This window comes from Chenopodium album, chromosome 27 (genome assembly GCF_948465745.1).
Source record: "Chenopodium album chromosome 27, dcCheAlbu1.1, whole genome shotgun sequence".
Classification (NCBI taxonomy): Eukaryota; Viridiplantae; Streptophyta; class Magnoliopsida; order Caryophyllales; family Amaranthaceae; genus Chenopodium; species Chenopodium album.
Window position 1 is genome coordinate 5328321 of NC_137860.1, and position 18465 is coordinate 5346785.

At 35.7% G+C, this 18465-nt stretch overlaps 1 protein-coding gene and 1 long non-coding RNA gene across 2 annotated transcripts; one reads left to right on the plus strand and one right to left on the minus strand.

Moving 5' to 3' along the window:
• Window positions 1–9010: 9010 nt before the first annotated feature.
• LOC145621037 (uncharacterized) lies at window positions 9011–10549 on the minus strand. Its single transcript, XR_014108342.1, has 3 exons — window positions 10188–10549; window positions 9850–9924; window positions 9011–9259 (listed from the first exon to the last, which is right to left on the minus strand). It is a non-coding gene; the product is annotated as an uncharacterized LOC145621037 (long non-coding RNA).
• Window positions 10550–15219: 4670 nt separating this feature from the next.
• LOC145621194 (UDP-glucose 6-dehydrogenase 3-like) lies at window positions 15220–17700 on the plus strand. Its single transcript, XM_081675931.1, has 3 exons — window positions 15220–15310; window positions 15828–15924; window positions 16241–17700. The coding sequence occupies exons 1-3, from the start codon at window positions 15306–15308 to the stop codon at window positions 17639–17641; spliced, it is 1503 nt and encodes a 500-aa protein (XP_081532057.1). The 5' UTR covers window positions 15220–15305; the 3' UTR covers window positions 17642–17700.
• The last annotated feature ends 765 nt before the right edge of the window (window positions 17701–18465 follow it).

Here is an 18465-nt window from a genome sequence, read left to right on the forward strand (position 1 = left end):
CCCTGCCACCCCTTGAGCCCCTGCCTCCTCTTGATCCCCTTCCTAGTCCTGTCGTAGATGCATTGCTGCTCTCTCCACCAGAAGTTGAACCAGTCCTCCCTCCTCTAATCATTCTCCCACCCCTCCCAAGTTGGCTTGGCTGTGCTGTAGCCTCATGATGTGACTGAGCAGCAGCAGGTGTTTGTTGTTGTTGAGGTGCAGCTGCAGTTGCTTGCTTCTTCGTGGGAGGCTGAGTGGCAGTGGAAGTTGGTTGAGCACACTTCCTTTTGTTGTGGCCCTTCTGATGACAATTACTACATGTCATCTCCATCCCTGTTCTAGTGAGGTGACCTGGCTTAGATGGATTTTTAGATGGGTCTTTGATCCTGTTTTTCCTAGGTCTGCCAGGCCCTATCTTAATAGGGGGAGGGTCCATAACACACTAAATTGCAGGCCAGTGTCTCTCCCCTTCACAAGGTGGAATTGATCCTGCATGAAAAAAAAAAAAAAGTTAAGACTTACATAGGTATACAAAATTAATCAAGTTAGTTTGTCTTTTAGTCTTCCGTGCTATTTGGTCCTTGGGTCCTTTGTTTTTCATAACGTCCTCATGTCTAGCCATGCGATCATACCACAAGTCTTAATAAACTCACCTAATCATACATGTTGAGTCGTTGCACACACTTTTTCTTCAAGTAATGCACTATATTGTTTATAATCGTATACTAGGACCATGCATGTGTTGTTTTCCGTCATGATAGGAATGAGTGGAGTATTTCACATTTGTTTTGAAAATTCTTTCATACACTCTTCCTTTCCAATCCGATTTATTGAGTCAATGCATTAAGTGAGCTCATTTTGTTCCATAGTACACACGTTCAAGAATCACTATGCAAGAGTTGGAATAATAAGGGGAACGTCATTCCTTCCTTCTTTTCTTCCAATCAAAGCATCAACAATAACAAAATTGTTGTCCTTCTTGGTAGTAACAAAAAATTCATAAGCATCCATGAAGATGAAGCACATGACAAGTTTCCATACAAGCTTTCATGCTTTTTTTCTTCTTCTGTTCCAACCCTTTTCCCCTAATAAGTCTAGCATAGGTTTTCCTTATCCTTATGTCTATATGCCATGTTCCATCAATACACATTTCTTTCCTTTGCATTCGATCATGTCATTCGCAAAAAAATAAAAAAAATTAAAAAAATAACAAAATTAATCGCCGAACTAAACACAAGGTACACCAATGATTTGAGGCACCTTTGCAACCCTGTCATTCCCTTTTGTAGACACCCATTTGTGTCTCCCCAAAACCAAACCCAGTGATGAATACCTGTCACGTCGAACCATAATCGAATAAGGTGAAAGTGTGAAAAGTCAAGTGTTGCGGTTAGTTTTTATTAAAATCCTTCTTTCTGTTTTCGAAAACCCATTCTATTTTATGAAAACGTCCATTTCAGTTTATTTTGGTCCATGATAAGGGTCCAATAATGGTGTAGTTGGATGGGGCTTGAAAAGACCTTTCCAACGATATATTATAAGCCCAATTCCGATGAATAATGAGGAAGTTATGACCAAAATACTAAACTGGGCCCAAACCGGATTTTACCTACGACCCAATGATCATGAGGAGGGTCCAAAGGTTTAATCCTATTCCTAAACTAATTAGGATTGATTAGAATCTTCTATAAGTTTCTAAAATATCTTAATTATCCTTTTTTGAAAAGATAAGATCATGGAATTTGATTTGAATATAAACTTTCCTTTTTTAAAACTTTTCTAATTCTATTCGGATTTAAAGATGTTCAAAGATAGTCAGATATTATTTTCGTGCCTCATATTTTTTATCCAAATTTTATATGGTTGGATAGATCTTGAAATTATATTTCCAATGATATATTATAATAATAAATCCGAGCTATAACGAAAAAGATATTAAAGATATACGAAACTCTATCCAAAACTGACACCCTTTCACTATTTCGTCCATATCTTTTTATCTACAAAATATTTTAATCTGATTCTAATTGCATTAGAAAGTAGACTTTAAGAGCTTTCCAACGACATATTATATGACTTATTTGGACTTCTAGATTAAAAGATATGATTAAAACAAAATCCGCAAAAAACTGTCTTGTCGCGAAACGACAGGATTGTCGCCTCGCGACAGACTCTGTCGCCTGGCGAAAAGATAAATCTTTGGCGACAAGGTCGGTTTGATTAGCGACAGCATGGAGTTTTATTTCTCTTCAAATTCTAACTATTTTCTTATAAATAGGGTCCTCGGATCCCCGTTTTCATTCAATCAGCTCTCATCCTTAATTCTCTCTTTTCTCTCTTGAGCAATATATGCTTTCTTTCTCCCTCTCTTTCAAAACTAGATTTTTACACATACAATATTCCGCATTCACAAGACTTAGAGTCTCTTAGCCAAGTTCGAAGTTGCCTTCGCCCTAGACGTGCAAGGTTGATAATTTCTGAGGGTTTGGTCCAAAACTAGTCAAAACTTTATTTAATTTGATTTTAATTTAATTCTTTAATTGTTCTTTATTATTTTCATTGAAGTTTACTAACTTGTGTATTTTGTTATTAGAAAGAGGTACGAGGCTTCAAAGTAAGTAGATTAGCTTACTCCCTATTTCTTTCACAATGTAGATTGCATGTTTATTATTGTTTTTTTAATTCCTAGTATCATGTTAGGATGTTTTTTATGCTTTCTAATATCATGTTATCATGTTAGTACCATGTTAGGTTTAAAGCTTTGATCTTTATTGTTTAGTGACATGCTAGGATTTGTTATTAATCTTGTTAGTATCATGCCTAGGATCTTGCTATTTTATATCAAGCTTTATTATGCCTTATCATGCTATTATCATGATTATTATATATTGTTTATTTATGTTGCTTGATGTATATTTATATTATTGTTATTGCTTGATCACGCCTTTTATGCAGGTTTAAAGGGAATTTGTACTTGAAATCACGCTTAATAAGATAATTAATAATTTGGTTTAGGCTAATGTGATTTTAACTCAAGTGATCGCCAATAATAGTCTTATTTGTGCATTAAATTTCAACCAATATAGATAAACAGGGTAGGTTTAATATAATGTTTGTATGTTATTCGAAAAGCGCGCATGAATACGAGCAGAACAAAGTAGAGGCCTATTTTATAGGGCGGGTCCTTTCTTTTGTAGATTGGATTCGTACCCTCATCCCCGGACCCTGTTTGGTTCAAGACCTTATGGAGTAGTTGACGGTCCTTTTGGATTGTCTTTTGGGTTTACAAGTTCCTAAAACTTGTTGGCGACTCTTTTTGCTCTTTGTCTTTCCCTTTGGAACGCCACCATACTTTAGTGTATGATCACAGTGGGGTTCAAGTTTGGGGTTATCATAATGCTTGAAATATTCCCTACACCTTTAAACCATTTTTAATCAACCACTTTGAGCCTCGACTAACGATTGACCTTATTTATTCAACCCACATTTACCTAACCATGGGATGGGAAGGTGTGCAATTTGTGTAACATTCAAAGAGCAAGTTCAAAAAAAAAAAAAAAAGAAAAAAAAACAAAAGAATAAGTAAGTAAAAAAAAACAATGTATAAAGGCAAGTGTTCCAATGTCTTTGATACGAACACATCTCGAATTGCGTCTCTCATTAAGTGCTTGGTACCGTGCCTGAGAAACATGAATGCTAAGTGAGTGATGAACCGCATGATCTGTGATTGCCTACATTGATTCAAATGAACAAAAAAAAAAAAAAAAAAAATCAAAGCAAAGCAAAAAAAAAAAAAATGTGAAAGATAAAACTTGCGAATTTAAAATTTTCAAATACACAATTGCATATCTTGGGGGCTTCTCTCGGGTCTTGAGCCTTTTACCCTTTTTTTAAAAAAAAACCATCAGCTTAACTATATTACAACCCTTGAAAGACCTCTTTGAGGTTACATACACTTGTGCAAAGCTCGGTTAGAGCTACGTTCGACCTGATTCCTAACGGATCGGATACGTAGGCAACCTCACATTGAGGTGCGGCCACATTCATATTCATATATATGCATGATCGAGTCAAAGAATATCAAATGCTTATCTCTAAATCCCTATCCATTTAGAGCTAGACTTGGGGGCTTGAATCCGTATCACATTAGCTTACCCAGCCTAAAGAGTCATCATCTTTGACTCTTCACACATATATTTCCATCACCGTAACCTTTGCAGCCTCACCTTAGTATCACTTTCACACACTTCACTCATACATACATAGCCATATCATCTTTCCCTTTAAGAACCCTTTATCATGAAATCTTGTTTCAACACTGTTCATGTCATCATCTTTCAAGACAACATTCATTAGAAGAAATATTGTATACTTGCCTGGCTTCCTGACCTGAGCAATATTCATTGTTTCACGCATCGCATAATGTGCTGAGCAACATTTATATATCAAAGATCTATAATCATGCAAAGCATATCGTGCTTAGCTCCTTGACCTAAGCAACGTTCATTATGAAATAATCACTTCATCTATATACGTGCTTATCCTCCAGACCTAAGCGACGTTCGAGATCATTTCTTTACACCATATATGATGCTTAGCTCCATGACCTAAGTTAATTTATCTATCGTGTCAGATGATGTAATTGTCCTTAGCCTCTTGGCCTTAGAACATGTATCATGCATACATTATCTTCAAGAAAAGCAATTCGATCCATGCATGCGATTCATTTCGTCTTGCTGAACGGGAAGTTCAAAAAAAAAAAAATTCACGTCTTTCTTTTTCGGGAGAAATTCGGTACCCTCCACTCATCTCATGACGAAAATGACGAAAAATTATTCTTTTGTATTTTCGGTTGCTTGTGTCTGTGCACACACTCACTCAATACACATATACACAAAATCACAAGTCATACACATGTCATGTCATGCTTGGTCAAGTCATTGGTCAAGTCAATTGGTCAAGTCAATCATAGTCTATACGAAACCCTTCTACACGAGTCCCTTGACAAATTTTATTTTGCAGGTCTTATCTACAGCCCACGTCCGGGGACAAGTGGACCATTTACAGCCCACGTCCGAGGACAAGCGGACCATTGACAGCCCACGTCTGGGGACAAGCGGACCATTTACAGCCAACGTCCGGGGACAAGCGGACCAACTACAGCCCACGTCCGGGGACAAGCAGATCATCTACAGCCCACGTTCAGGGGACAAGCGAACCAATTACATCCCACGTTCGGGGACAAGCGAACCCTTTACAGCCCATGTTCGAGGCGGGGACAATCGAACCAACTACAACCCACGTTCGGGGACAATCGAACCATCATCATTTTAGTGATCATCTCCCAAGCGAAGACGATTCACGGCGCAAGGTTCTCGATACCCATAGACTTGCATTTTCATCATCAGACAAGTTTTTCCTCAACATGGAAAATTGTCATTTCTCGACTTTCCTCAAGCATGAAAAGTATCTCAGCCGGTGGGTTTCTTCGAGCATAGAAAACTGCCAACATTATCTGTCGACTTTCCTCAAGCATGGAAAGTATCATCCGGTGGATTCCTTCAAGCATAGGAAGCTACCAAACTCATTTGTCATCGGTACACTGGTGTCAGATATGCATTCGATCCCTTTACTCTTTTATCTGTGGAACTAACATTTTTCTGCAAGTATCGGCGTGTACAGAGTGATTTAAGATCGCAGAACATCTTAAATCATTCTCCGTCCCTATCGACTACTTTGACTATCGTTTTCAAAACTAACGTTTCTACAAACTTAGTCAAAGTGGGGGCTTCTGTAGACACCTAAAAATGTCTCCCCAAAACCAAACCCGATGATGAACAACCTTTCACCGCCATTATTAGTCGGGTTGAGTATGTAATCTTTAGAGTGCTTAAATCCATGCTCCATTCAATAAATTTGATAAAACAATCCAATTCATAGCCCATTTTCCCAAATCGTAACTTATTTTCCTCTTTTCATGGCTTTAAACCCAAAATAATTCATTTCGTGTCCTTTCTATAAAAACGTTTTGATCATTTTATTTTGGTCCATAATCTGGGTCCAATTATTAAATATTTGGATGGGGCTTGAAAAGAGCTTTCCAACGATATGTTATAAGCCCAAATCCGAGTAATAAAGAATAAGTTATGGCCAAAATACTAAACTGAGTCTAAATCGAACCTAAGCCCACCTTACCTACGACCCAATAATCATGTGGAGGGTCAAAAGGATTTAATCCCACTCCTAATCCAATTAGGATTAATTGGATTCTTCTATAAGATTCTAAAAGATCTTAATTATCCTTTTTGAAAAGATAAGATTAAAGAGTTTGAAATAGAATAAAACTCCTCTAGTAATTCGATTCGAATTGAAAGACATTCAAAGATAGTCCGAAATTATTTTCGTGCCTCACTGTTTTTATCTAATTCTTAAATGTTTGGAGAGCTCTTGAAATTATCTTTCCAATGATATATTATAATATTAATTCCGAGCTATAACGAAAAAGATGAAAGAAATACGAAACTCTATCCAAAACTGACACCGTCCCACTATTTCGGCCATATCTTTTATTATACAAAATATTTTAATCTGATTTTAATTGGGTTAGAAATTAGATTTCAAGAGCTTTCCAACGATATCTTATTCATCTTATTCCGATTTCTGGATCAAAAGATATGATAAAAACAAAAACCGTAAAAACTGCTGTCTATCGATCGCAAGAGTTTTATCCGATTCGAATTCTTATCTTTTCTTGATTCGACCCCTTTTTTTCCCTATAAATAGAGGTCATATCCCTTTTTCAATCACCAACAAGGTTGATCATCAAATCACTCTCTCTTCCTCTCTTCTACACCAAAAATCATCCTCTCTCCCTACACCAAAAATATTATCTCCTCTCTCTCTTGCTCTAGCCTAAACTCTATCAACCCTATTCTCTCATTTTATATCCCTTAAGCACTTTAAGGATTTCATACAATACCCGAAGTTCTATACTTAAACCAAGGCGTGAAAGGTAGAATTAACTGAGGGTTTGGACCAAATCATTTCTAAATTTATTTAATTTAATTTCCATTTGATTTATTTTTATTGAAGTTACTAACAGTTTATTCATGATGTATCAATTCAAGGAAACGTGGAAAGTGAGTAATTAATCACTTCATTACTCTTATTTTTATTCTTGTTGCTATTAGCATGATTAGGGTTATTATTTGATTTGACTGACGCTATTATTATTAAATTGCTTCCAATATTGATGTTGGTTTCTATTGTTATTATGATCACCATATTGCACAGTGCCGTCTTAGACATTTTTGGGGCCCTGAGAAAAATTTTAAATAGGGGCCCTGACCCTAAACTACAAAGTGTAATTTATACGTAATTTAGCAACAAAACATTTTACCCCTGATTATTGGATTAATAATTTGAATTATTTAATTATTAATTTTATACCATCGCGTATTAATTAAAATTTTGATGGCATCACAAAATTTGAAACGAGAGAGAGAAGAGGGCAATAATATAATCCTTCTATTTCATAATAATCGCAACACTAACACATATGTCAATGCACAAATTTAACTATTAATATTATTAAGAAGTATAAAATGTAAATATAATGATATATATAAGTTAATCCAAAAATATTTTACATGAAAACATACGTTTTTTATATATTGGTAAAAAGTATTAGCATGGTTATGGACTTATGGGTATAATTAGTGATAATAAATAAACCAAATATGTCTCATATATTTCTAGTATTTAAAAATTCATTTTATTTTGTAAAAAAAAATAAATAAAAAATCACAATGACGGGGCCCACTAATAGGGGGGCCCTGAGCCGTCGCTCATTGTGGTCCCCCTAATAGACGGCCCTGATATTGCATGTTAAAGGGAATATGTAATTAAAAATAACGCCTAATAAGATAATTTGGACAACTGGTTTAGGTTCATTTAATCTTGTTGTTTAATTAAGTGATCACAATATTTTAGAATAATGTGTGCATTAATATTCAACCAATTTAGCATAATAATAGTTTGGAGCAAATTGATATTTGTTTGTATGCCTTTGAGATCGCGGGTATACTTTTCACAATAAGAATCGAGTAGAGTCCAATACGGGCGAATGTGACTCCATGACTCACTTCGTACCATCATCCCCGATCCTCCTTTCGTGGTTCCGAACCATATGGAGTTAGTAATCTCATGGATTATGAATGGGGTGTAACCTTCACGGGTCAATCGTTGTTGCCTTTCGTTGTCCCTGGTTGCCTTAAATGATCCGTGAACGGTTTACAAGTTCCTTAAAAACTTGTTGGCGGCTCCCTACTTTCCTTGTTCCTAATCGTGTCCCTAATCGTTATGTCAATTCCCACTTCCTATGAGTGCCAAGCATATTCACAAGATGCTTTAACGTAGGCGCACTTCAAACGACGCCTACACTAGCATCATAACCCCAAGCTTGAACCCCACTGTGATCATACACTTAAGTATGGTGGCGTCCAAAGGGAAAGAAAAGAGATCAAAAGAGTCGCCAAAAAGTTTTAGGAACTTGTAAACCATTCACGAGGTGAAGGTTACACCCCTCAACGATCCAGGAGATCGTCAACTCCATAAGGTCTTGAACCAAACAGGGTTTGGGGATGAGGGTACTAGTCCAATCTACAAAAGAGAGAACCCGCCCTATAAAATAGGCTTCTACTTTATTCTACTCGTATTCATGTGCGCTTTTTTACTAACATGCAAACATTATATTAATCCTAAACCTGTTTATCTATGTTCGTTGAATATTAATGCACAAATTAAGCTATTATTGGCAATCACTTGAATTAAAATCACATTACCCTAAACCAAATTATAAGTTATCTTATTAAGCGTGATTTCAAGTACAAATTCTCTTTAAACATGCATAAAATTAAAGGCGTGATCAAGCATGTAACGCCCTAACCTCTAAATCAGTTATTAAGAGAATCTTAACAGTGGAATTAACCTAACACGGTCGGGACGTCACTGCCGTAAATCTCTTGGCCGTAAATCCCTCACGAGATTTACAAGGCAACAAACATACTTAATTAACAAACTTGATTTATAAAACATAGTGATCTATTTATAACAAACATTATTCTTAATTTTTACAATAGAAATCCTATCTTATCTCAAACTTTACTAAGTAGCTTAGTCTTACTATTCAAATTAAACAACTTAAATCTATAACTACTATTAAGTGATAACTGAAATTAAAATCCTCGCTACTACTCGTCTCCATCATCCCCAGCAGAACCTAAAACATCAAAACATAAAAACGGGTGAGCCGAAGACTCAGTAACGAACTACTCTAGTAGTGTAACATCATTTCAATTCATTTTAGTTAATAAAACAGGGAGAATGGAATATCTTAAAACATTTAATAAAATTCATATAATGATATATATAACGTTCATATTAACATGCTAGTCGCTGGCAAGTATGACATGGCGGAACGTCTTCCGCGATGGGCCGGTGCCCATAACATAGAGCAGATGCTCGACATAGTTGGGCTAATGCCCCATGGGTACATGCATGACCGAAAAGTAACCTGTAAACATATACTGCCAGACGGACTAGGTCTTTCACTGTTATTTATCATGTTGTGTAACTTTTACATAAGTCATTCATAGATTCATGACATACTTTTGTAAGATCCAAAGATCAATAAAACAACGTTTATCAATAAAATCATTCATATAAATCATTAAACTGAAGTACATTAATAAACACGTTCATCATCCCGCAAGTCATTAAATCCAGAGATATAAATAACTTTCAAAAATGACATCATGATTTTATAAACACATTTCGAAGGGAATTGTGGGTACTAGCAATAGCCGTTACCTCGATTTACAGTCTGATAACCTTCCTGTTAGCCTTTATTCTATCGTTCTCACTGAGCTCCGAGGTCCGATTCTTCTTGAAAATATAAATTATTGCATTAGTGGGAAAAATGATTAAAACTATACTCTTTAATTATTTTAGTATAAAATCAACAAACTTATTTCTAAATACAAGTAATACCATACGTAGCTTTATGACTCAAAGAAGTCATAGTTTTTCCACTAAATCATTAACTTAAGTATAAGAATTATTTTTGTATTACAAGAAAAACAATACTAGATATAACAAGATTTCTCTTTAAAGAATAAATATGAACATTGAAACAATACTACTTATACCTTGGGCTAATTAGTAGTATACGAAGCAATAAGGTAATGGGTCTTAGAAGGCCATTTTCATTAGTTTGACAAGAAAGTTTACGAAAGGAGAAAATAAAGTATATAATGAGTTAATGACACTAGTGAACGGTGATGACGTTTTATATATACATAGAGTAGTATGGTTGCTAGAATGAACTTGAAAGAAAGAAGAAGATAAGATCAAGATTTGCTAAATTGATAATCATGGGGTTTTGAGTGACCAATTATATGGAAAGGCAACATTAGACTTTGTATTATAAAGCTCTTAACCGTGAGGAGAATAGAGAAGCAAGAGGTGGGTTTTGTTTTCTAGTTGAATGAAGCAAAGTTTATCCTTTGCTCTTTTGTTTCTTAACGGTGAAGGATCAATAGCTTACAAGAAAAGATTATAAAAGTTTATTAAGTGATAAGATTATCACAAGAATTAGGCAACTAATGGTAAAGGAAACAGTGAGAAATGAAATTATCAATTCTTTTCTTAGTGGTAAAAAAGGGATGAAGTTAGGAGGTGGATTTTGTCTCTTATGATAAGTAAGGGCATTTTGGTCATTTTATTTTCTCGGGTAAAAATACATATTTTGATACAAATCTTTAAACATTTTACTGACCGGAAATAAGCTGTAAAATAATAATTTACTTTCCTTAAAATTAGCTTCTAAAATAATATAATATTAAAATAAAATTCAAGATTAAAACATTCGTTCTTGTTAAAACAGAGACAAAACTTTAATTAAGCTAATAAAATAAATATTAGCGTATAATAAATCAGGTTTTAAAATCTCGGGTATTACAAAGCAATAACAATAATAATATCAAGCAACATAATAATTATAACAATTAGGGAAATTCTCTTTGGTGAACTCCAAGTTTTTAAGTTTCCATGTGGTAAACATTCTTAAATTTTATTATCAATGATAAACCTAAATTTTGATTACCATTGATAAGTGTTATTTTAATAAAAAATCCTAAACTATAGTTAGTTAGTTTTTTTTTTAATAATTAAATTATTATAGAAATATTTTTTTTAAAAAAAAAACGCCACCCAACCAGCAACCCCGACCACCAGCCCTCCCTTTGCCGGCGCCACTGCCACCCAGACCCCCTCCCCTTTTCTGGCGCCGGCGACCAGCCGTTCCCCTCCTTCTTCGATTTCCACCTCTCTTCCCTTGTAACCACCTGGAACCTCACCTCCCCCACCCTCGAAACCACCTGGAAACCTCCCCCACCCCAAAAACCCTCGGCGACCTCTCCTCCATCCCCGAAAACCCCGGCCACCCAGCCCACCACTCACGAAAAAAACCTAATCGGCCCTCATACACCCTCACAAAACCCTCGGTGAACTCTCCACCACCCCCGAAAATTCTAACTGCCCAGCCCACCACCCTCCAAAAATCTTAAACTCTTTCCCCACCCACAATTAGGATTTTTCGAGGATGGCGGCTGGGGTTTTCGAGGGTTTTGGGGAATAGGGGAGAGAGGGGTTTCTTGGGGTGGGTTTGGGGGAGGGGATGGGCTTGGCGCCGGCGCCGGCACCGACGTGGGGGAGGGTTTTTTTGGTGTTTTTGGGTTGGGTTTAGTGTTTCTAGGGCGGCGAACAGAGGTTGGGAGAGGTCGGCGTTTCCAGGGGTGGGGGAGGACGGCGCGCCGATGAAGGTTGGGCGGTCGGTGCGCCGGCGTGGGTGGGTGCAGGGGAGGGGGAGCTGGCTGTGGGTGGGGGGAAGGGGTGGTTGATTTTTTTTTTTTAAATTTTAGTATAATTATTAAATTATTAAAAAAATAATTAAAAACCTAACTATAGTTAAATGTTATTGTTAAAAAAATTAAAAAACCAAACTATAGTTAAATTTTTTATAAAATATGATAATTAATGGCACCATTAATAATTATAAAAACTTTAGGAGTACCAAAGATAATTTTAAAAAACTTTGTTTACCACTTAGAATTTTATAAACTTGGAGTTTACCAAAGAGAATTCCCTAGCAATTATAATCATAATAAGGCATAATAAAGCTTAATAATAATAGCAAGATCCTAGGCATGATACTAACAAGATTAATAACAAATCCTAGCATGTCACTAAACATCAAAGATCAAAGCTTTAAACAGAACATGGTACTAACATAATATAAGAAAGAGTAAAAGGCACCCTAAGCATGATACTAGAAAGCAATAAATAACATCCTAACATGATACTAGGAATATTAAAACAATATAAGCATGCTTTCTACATTGAAATAAAATAGGGAGTAAGCTAATTACTTACTTTGAAGCCTTATACCTCTTTCTAATAGCAAAATACACGAGTTAATAAACTTCAATGAAAATAATTAATCAAAGAATTAGAATTGAAAGAAAGAGTTAAAAAGTTTAGACTGGATTTGGAACCAAGCCCTCAAAAAAAGCATAAACCTTTCACGTCTAGGGCGAAAGCAACTTCGAACTTGGCTAGGTGTTTTTGGATCTCGTGAGTGCGGAATTTTGTTTGTAAAAGGGTTGGTTTAGAAAGAGAGAGAAAATCAAGGAATCCTTGATGAGAGTTGATGAATAAAAACAGGGGTTCAGGACCCTATTTATAAGAAAAATAGTCCGGAAATAGGTAGAATTTGAAAAGGAATAAAATTCCACGCTGTCGCCGCAAAACGACCTTGTCACTTGGCGACAAGCTCTGTCACGTGGCGACAAGCCTGTCGTTTGGCGACAGCTTGGATTTTCACGCGCTTTTTATCACGGAATCTACTTGTCAATCAAAATTGATCTGTAGAGTCCGTATGAAAACCAAAATCGTGTTTTTCATAAAATAATATTTTATTTCAAATTAAACTTATCAATCCACAATTATCAATTCTAATTCCATAAGGTTTTAAGAGAACCTTCTAGAGAATTCTAGAAGACTATAATTAATCCTAATAGCTTTAGGAATGATAATTGACATTGGACCCTCCTCTAGATCATTAGGCCGTATGTAAGGATCAAACCGGGCCCAGTTTAGTATTTTGGCCATAACTTCCTCATTATTCATCGGAATTTGGCTTATAATATATCGTTGTAAAGCTCTTTGCAAGCCCCATCTAACTACACTATTATTAGACCTGTATCATGGACCAAACTAAACTGGATTGACTATTTTCATGAAATAGAGTTGGTTTTTGAAAACAAAAAGAAAGATTTTTAATAAAAAGTAACACTTGACCTTTCACACTTTCACTTCATTCGATTATGGTTCGACGCGAAAGGCATTCATCACTGGGTTTGGTTTTTGGGGAGATACAAATGGGTGTCTACAACACCGTTTGATTATTTTTCAATAATCCAACCTTTAATGTCAATCTGCTTCAAATAGCCTTAAGTTACCTGTAATCGGTTGAATAGGTATTTTTTCAGTTAAGATCAATTTACACGTGTCACAACGTGATTAGTTAAAAAATAAGTTTTAATTTTAATTTTTAAGGAAATGATTATTATTAATTACCATTAATTAATTATTTTAAACTAACTTTTGTAAAAATAATTAAAAATATAAAAAAAATTTAACTATTTTAACACCCCCAGCCCCCAGCCACCTCCTCAACCCCACGATCGGCCTAAACCAGGCCATATTCCCCCTCGCGCCCACATCTCAACTCCCCCGAGCCACCGCCCATTCCCTACCCTCTTCTGTTGCCTCTAAAACACCACACTTGTTATCGAAACAACGAGCCAAAATCAATGTGTTATCGAAACAACGAGCCAAAATCAATGTGTGGGAAGGGGAAGGGACCAAAATCAAGGCGTGCGAAGGGAAGGAGCCAAATTCGGAGCAGGTAGGAATGGCAGTAGGTCGGGTCAAATGGGAGACCCGCCTCATCCGCCCAAGTGGGGCAAGGATGGAGGGAAGTTTGGCGAGTGATGAGGCGAGGATGGGTATAATAATTGTACCCACCATGGATGGTGGGTCAGATATGGATTTTAGAGTAAACTTTCCCCATCACCGTCTCATACCCGCCTTATACTACTTTTCGTAAAGGTTGAAACAAGCTTGGAAGAGCTTAGAATCTAAACTGTAATCATGTAAAATATTTTATTAATAACATTAACGTCGTATACAAATTTTGTCAAGTGGATGTAAAGCTAGGTTTATTAAAAATAATAATTCATCATATTAATGTCATTATGGTAGCGGGTATGAGGCGGGTATGGATATCCAAATGGGTGGTGGTAGATGAATATTAACTTGTACCCGGCGAGGCGGGTGTGGATGTGGAAAATTGCACCCGCCATGGATGGTGGGGTTGGGATGGGTACAAGATTTTTAGGCGGGTATGGGATTGGAGGCACCATCCTCTGCATCCGACCCACCCCATTGCTATCCTTAGGAGCAGGGAAGGGTAGGGGTGGAAAAGGGACAAAGGGTGGGGTTTTTCGAGGGTATGGAGGTTGGGATCGAGACGGGGAAGGAGTTTTTTTACTTTTTTGAGGGTCGGGGTGGAGGTGAGTCGGCGATTTAGGGAGAGGAGGGTGGGTGGCCGGTGTAGCGCTCCGGCGCTGGTGGGCAAGTATAGGAGTCGGGCCGGTGGAGATGGCAACCGTGGAGGGTGGTTGGACTAGCGGTGGGAGTTGTTTTTTAATTAATCAAATGACAATTTTTAAGTTTTTCTTTTAAAATAAAATTATGATTTTTTTTTTATCAATCAAATGCCGACACTTGTCGCGTAACTTTCTTTAACAAGTGAAATGACCGGTTGTGACCATTTAAAACTGACTGGCATTAAAGGTCATATTATTTAAAACTAATCGAAATGTAAATTATTTTAGATGAACGAGGCAAAAGCTGAATTATAGCTAGCAATTTTTCCTTTATTATACTCCGTATCTAAATCTCTAGGAATTACGGAGTACTTAATTAGAAGCTGAAATAAATTGGGCCTTAGACAGTGGGCCCTGGGCTTCGGTAGCACTCTTTGGCGTGCCGTGGTCAGCAAGCTAAAACGAGACTAGCTATTTCCCTTACAAAACAAAAACAAAAACAAAAAAAAGTTAAAACGAGACAATATACTAGTGGATCAGATCATACAACAGAGACGCAATTTCGGAAGATCAGAGGGTAGAGCAGCAAAAAAAATGAGGTAGTCCATCGATGTTGCTTGATTTGTTCATACAATACATGAATTTGGTTGCTTAATTAGGTCATATATTTGATGATTCTAACTTTACATATTTGTACTTTAGCTAAAATAGTTTGCAAACCATCAACAAATCAATTGTATTCAGTCTATGATAATAAGGGTTTGGCAATTAAGGATGAAAATCAAAGAAGAAACACAAACAATGGGAATAGGGTTGGACAATGTTGTTAAATGGTTGTCAAGCTGATTCTTTATATTAGTGTAATTTTTATTGTGTAATAGAAATTGATTTCTGATTATGGAGAAAACCCTTTTGAAGGCACATATATTAATTGTTTGAACTTATTATATAGCTTATTAATTGAACATTGCTAAGATCAATTTCTGTGTAATTTATGATTGTTTGGAACTTGTATAGCTAAATATTAATGATTTTGATCCTATAATTTTAACATTTTGTATGTGATTATAACTTCAGAAGAAGTAACATACTTACCTTAAATTATTTCGACTACAGTGATATGAACGATTCTTCTGATTACGATGATCAAGATATCTCCGACGATGTAAGTAATCCTAGTGGTGGTCCTGATGATGAAGATGTTACACCACCTGTAAGTTCTAAACATTATTATTGTTTTTGATAAAATTTATTTCTTGTTACAATATATCTTAACACATGTGTTTGACCTTATTGTTTACAAACAAAATATATAATCTGTGCAAACTTCACTAGTTGGTATCATTTGAAATGCATTAGATTAAACTAATTTTTATAACATATATACTTTGATGATATTGGTATGAAATATTTTGTTTGTTTGATACTTATACCTATAAGTAAATATGGTTTGGATTATCAACAAGTTTACAAATTGTTTTCGCTTGGTTTGATGATATTGATAGGAGGTATTTTTGTTTCATTTACAGCCCATGTTGGAAGATATAGAAAGAATATGTTGTATAGGTGGAGGAAGGGTTGGAGTTTTAAGTATGATGGTGCTTGCTCACTATTGGCACGATAAAGATTTCGTTGTTTTGGATAAGGATGTTGAGAAGATTAATGATATGAATGGTATCAATGAAGCAGATGAGAGAGTTATGCCTTTTTCTGAGCCTGGTATGGATTTTTATCTTAACGAAGGTATTGACAGGGGAAATCTACATTTTAGCTCCAATATTGATGAAGAACTTGATCTATGTCAATTGATTTTTATTGCGGTTGACATTCCTCTCAAGATAAAGCCCAAAGTACTCAAGAATGACTTGGACATCAAGAACTTTGATGATGCTATCAAGAGCATACTCCAATCAATCGATAGAATACTCGTTAGGAAGTACGTAGCTATCAAATCTACTGTACCAGTTGACTATAAATCAAACATTGCAGACCACATTAATGGGTTTAACAATGCTGGTTATCTTAGCGTCATCACAAACCCGGAGTTCTTTTCTGTTGGCACCGCTGTTCAAGATTTGCTACATCCTCAGAAGGTGGTATTAGGTAACTTTTATGAGGGTCAAAATAGTTTAATTCTTTTCAGGGATTTGTATGCAGGAGTGGTCAATGTTGATAACATCGAAATCATTGGTTCACAATCTTCTGTGCAAATAGGGAAGTTATTATCTAATGCAGTTCTTGCAGCTCAGTTAACACTTATGAATATAGGATCTACCTTATGTGAAAAGGTCGGCTCAAATTTCGATGATGTGAGAAGCACCATAACTGCAAACTCAAGATTGAATCAGGATTTTATCAATTCGAGACCGGGTTATGGAGGTATGGGTTTGACAAAAGACATAGATTATTTGGCATATTTATGTGAATATGTAGGGATGACAAATGAGAAGAAGTTTTTTACAATGATTAGTGAGATGAGGAGAAGAAAGATGGATGAATTAGTGCAGACTGTTTCACACATGATCGGAGGCTCTTTGGATATAGCTATATATGGATTTTCTAATAAAGTGGATTCAGATGATATCAGAGAATCTCCTGCAATTTACATTTGTCGATCGTTGTTGAAGATTAATGGTATTCGTCTGAAAATATTTGATCCATTAGTTTCTGAAAATACGATCCTGAAATGTTTTGCTCCTAGAGAGAGAAATCGAATATTGGTTGCTGATAACATAGAAGGTGCTTGGGATGTTGAAGCAATGGTCTTCTTAGTTGAATGGCCAATGTTTGCTACTATGTTGGAGGAACAGCGTGTTGAGCTAGTTAACACAATGAGAAGGCCAGCCTTTATCTTTGATTGCTGTGATTTGATTGACGATGTGAATGGTTTTGATCATATTCAGATCTACCGATTAGGAAAACCTATATAGTATGCTGGTGAGGTGAAGGTGAAGGTGAAGGTGATAGTGATGAGTTTTGATGATGATTGAGATGGCAGATGATGGGGGGAAGCAGGGGATCAAATCTCCATTTCACACGCTCCTTTGAGTTAGATTAAATGTTAATGTTTTGTAATGAAATTGGGTTAATTTTAGTTTGAGTATTGAAACTTTAGTACTGTAATATGATTTTGCTTTGATTTTGAACATCTCTTAATTCGTACTTTTGCTCTAGTATTCTACTTATTGGTGAACCTATTGGGTTGTATACTTTGATATGATTACATGTTTATTTCATCAAGTGGATCGTTTTGCATAGGGTTGGAAAAAATTGACACAACACAATACCCAACCCGAGACTTACAACTTTGGGTCAAAACTCTCATCCTATTTAATTAATTAGGTTGACAAGAAATTTTTGCAAAAAAAAAAATTAAGGTTGACAAGAAATTAAACAGGTTAGATTAAAGTTGAAAGTTTCAAATCGTAAGTGACACACCTAACACGTCAACCCAATATTAAATCCTTTGAATGAATAATATCATAAATTGCAATCCATTACGTCAAAAACAGAAAATTGCAAACCACACTATCGTTTCACTGAAAACTTTTATGATATAAATATTTTGGCGGCCAACTGACTAAAAAAAAAACCCAGCGACAATTTGGTAAAAAGACAACATTTAGCTCAAAATATCTAATTTTTTCAACACTATAAAAATCCTAATTTAACTTTTTTGTGTTTTTAATTTTTTTTCGACAAGCTCTTTAAAAATCCTTATTTAATATGAATTATTAATTTATTTATGTCATCC

What these genes read in the sequence shown, in the direction of transcription:
- LOC145621194 (XM_081675931.1), top strand. An exon ending in ATGAAGATGTTACACCACCT is followed by an intron (nt 15,925 to 16,240) that starts GTAAGTTCTAAA and finishes TTTCATTTACAG; the next exon opens with CCCATGTTGGAAGATATAGA.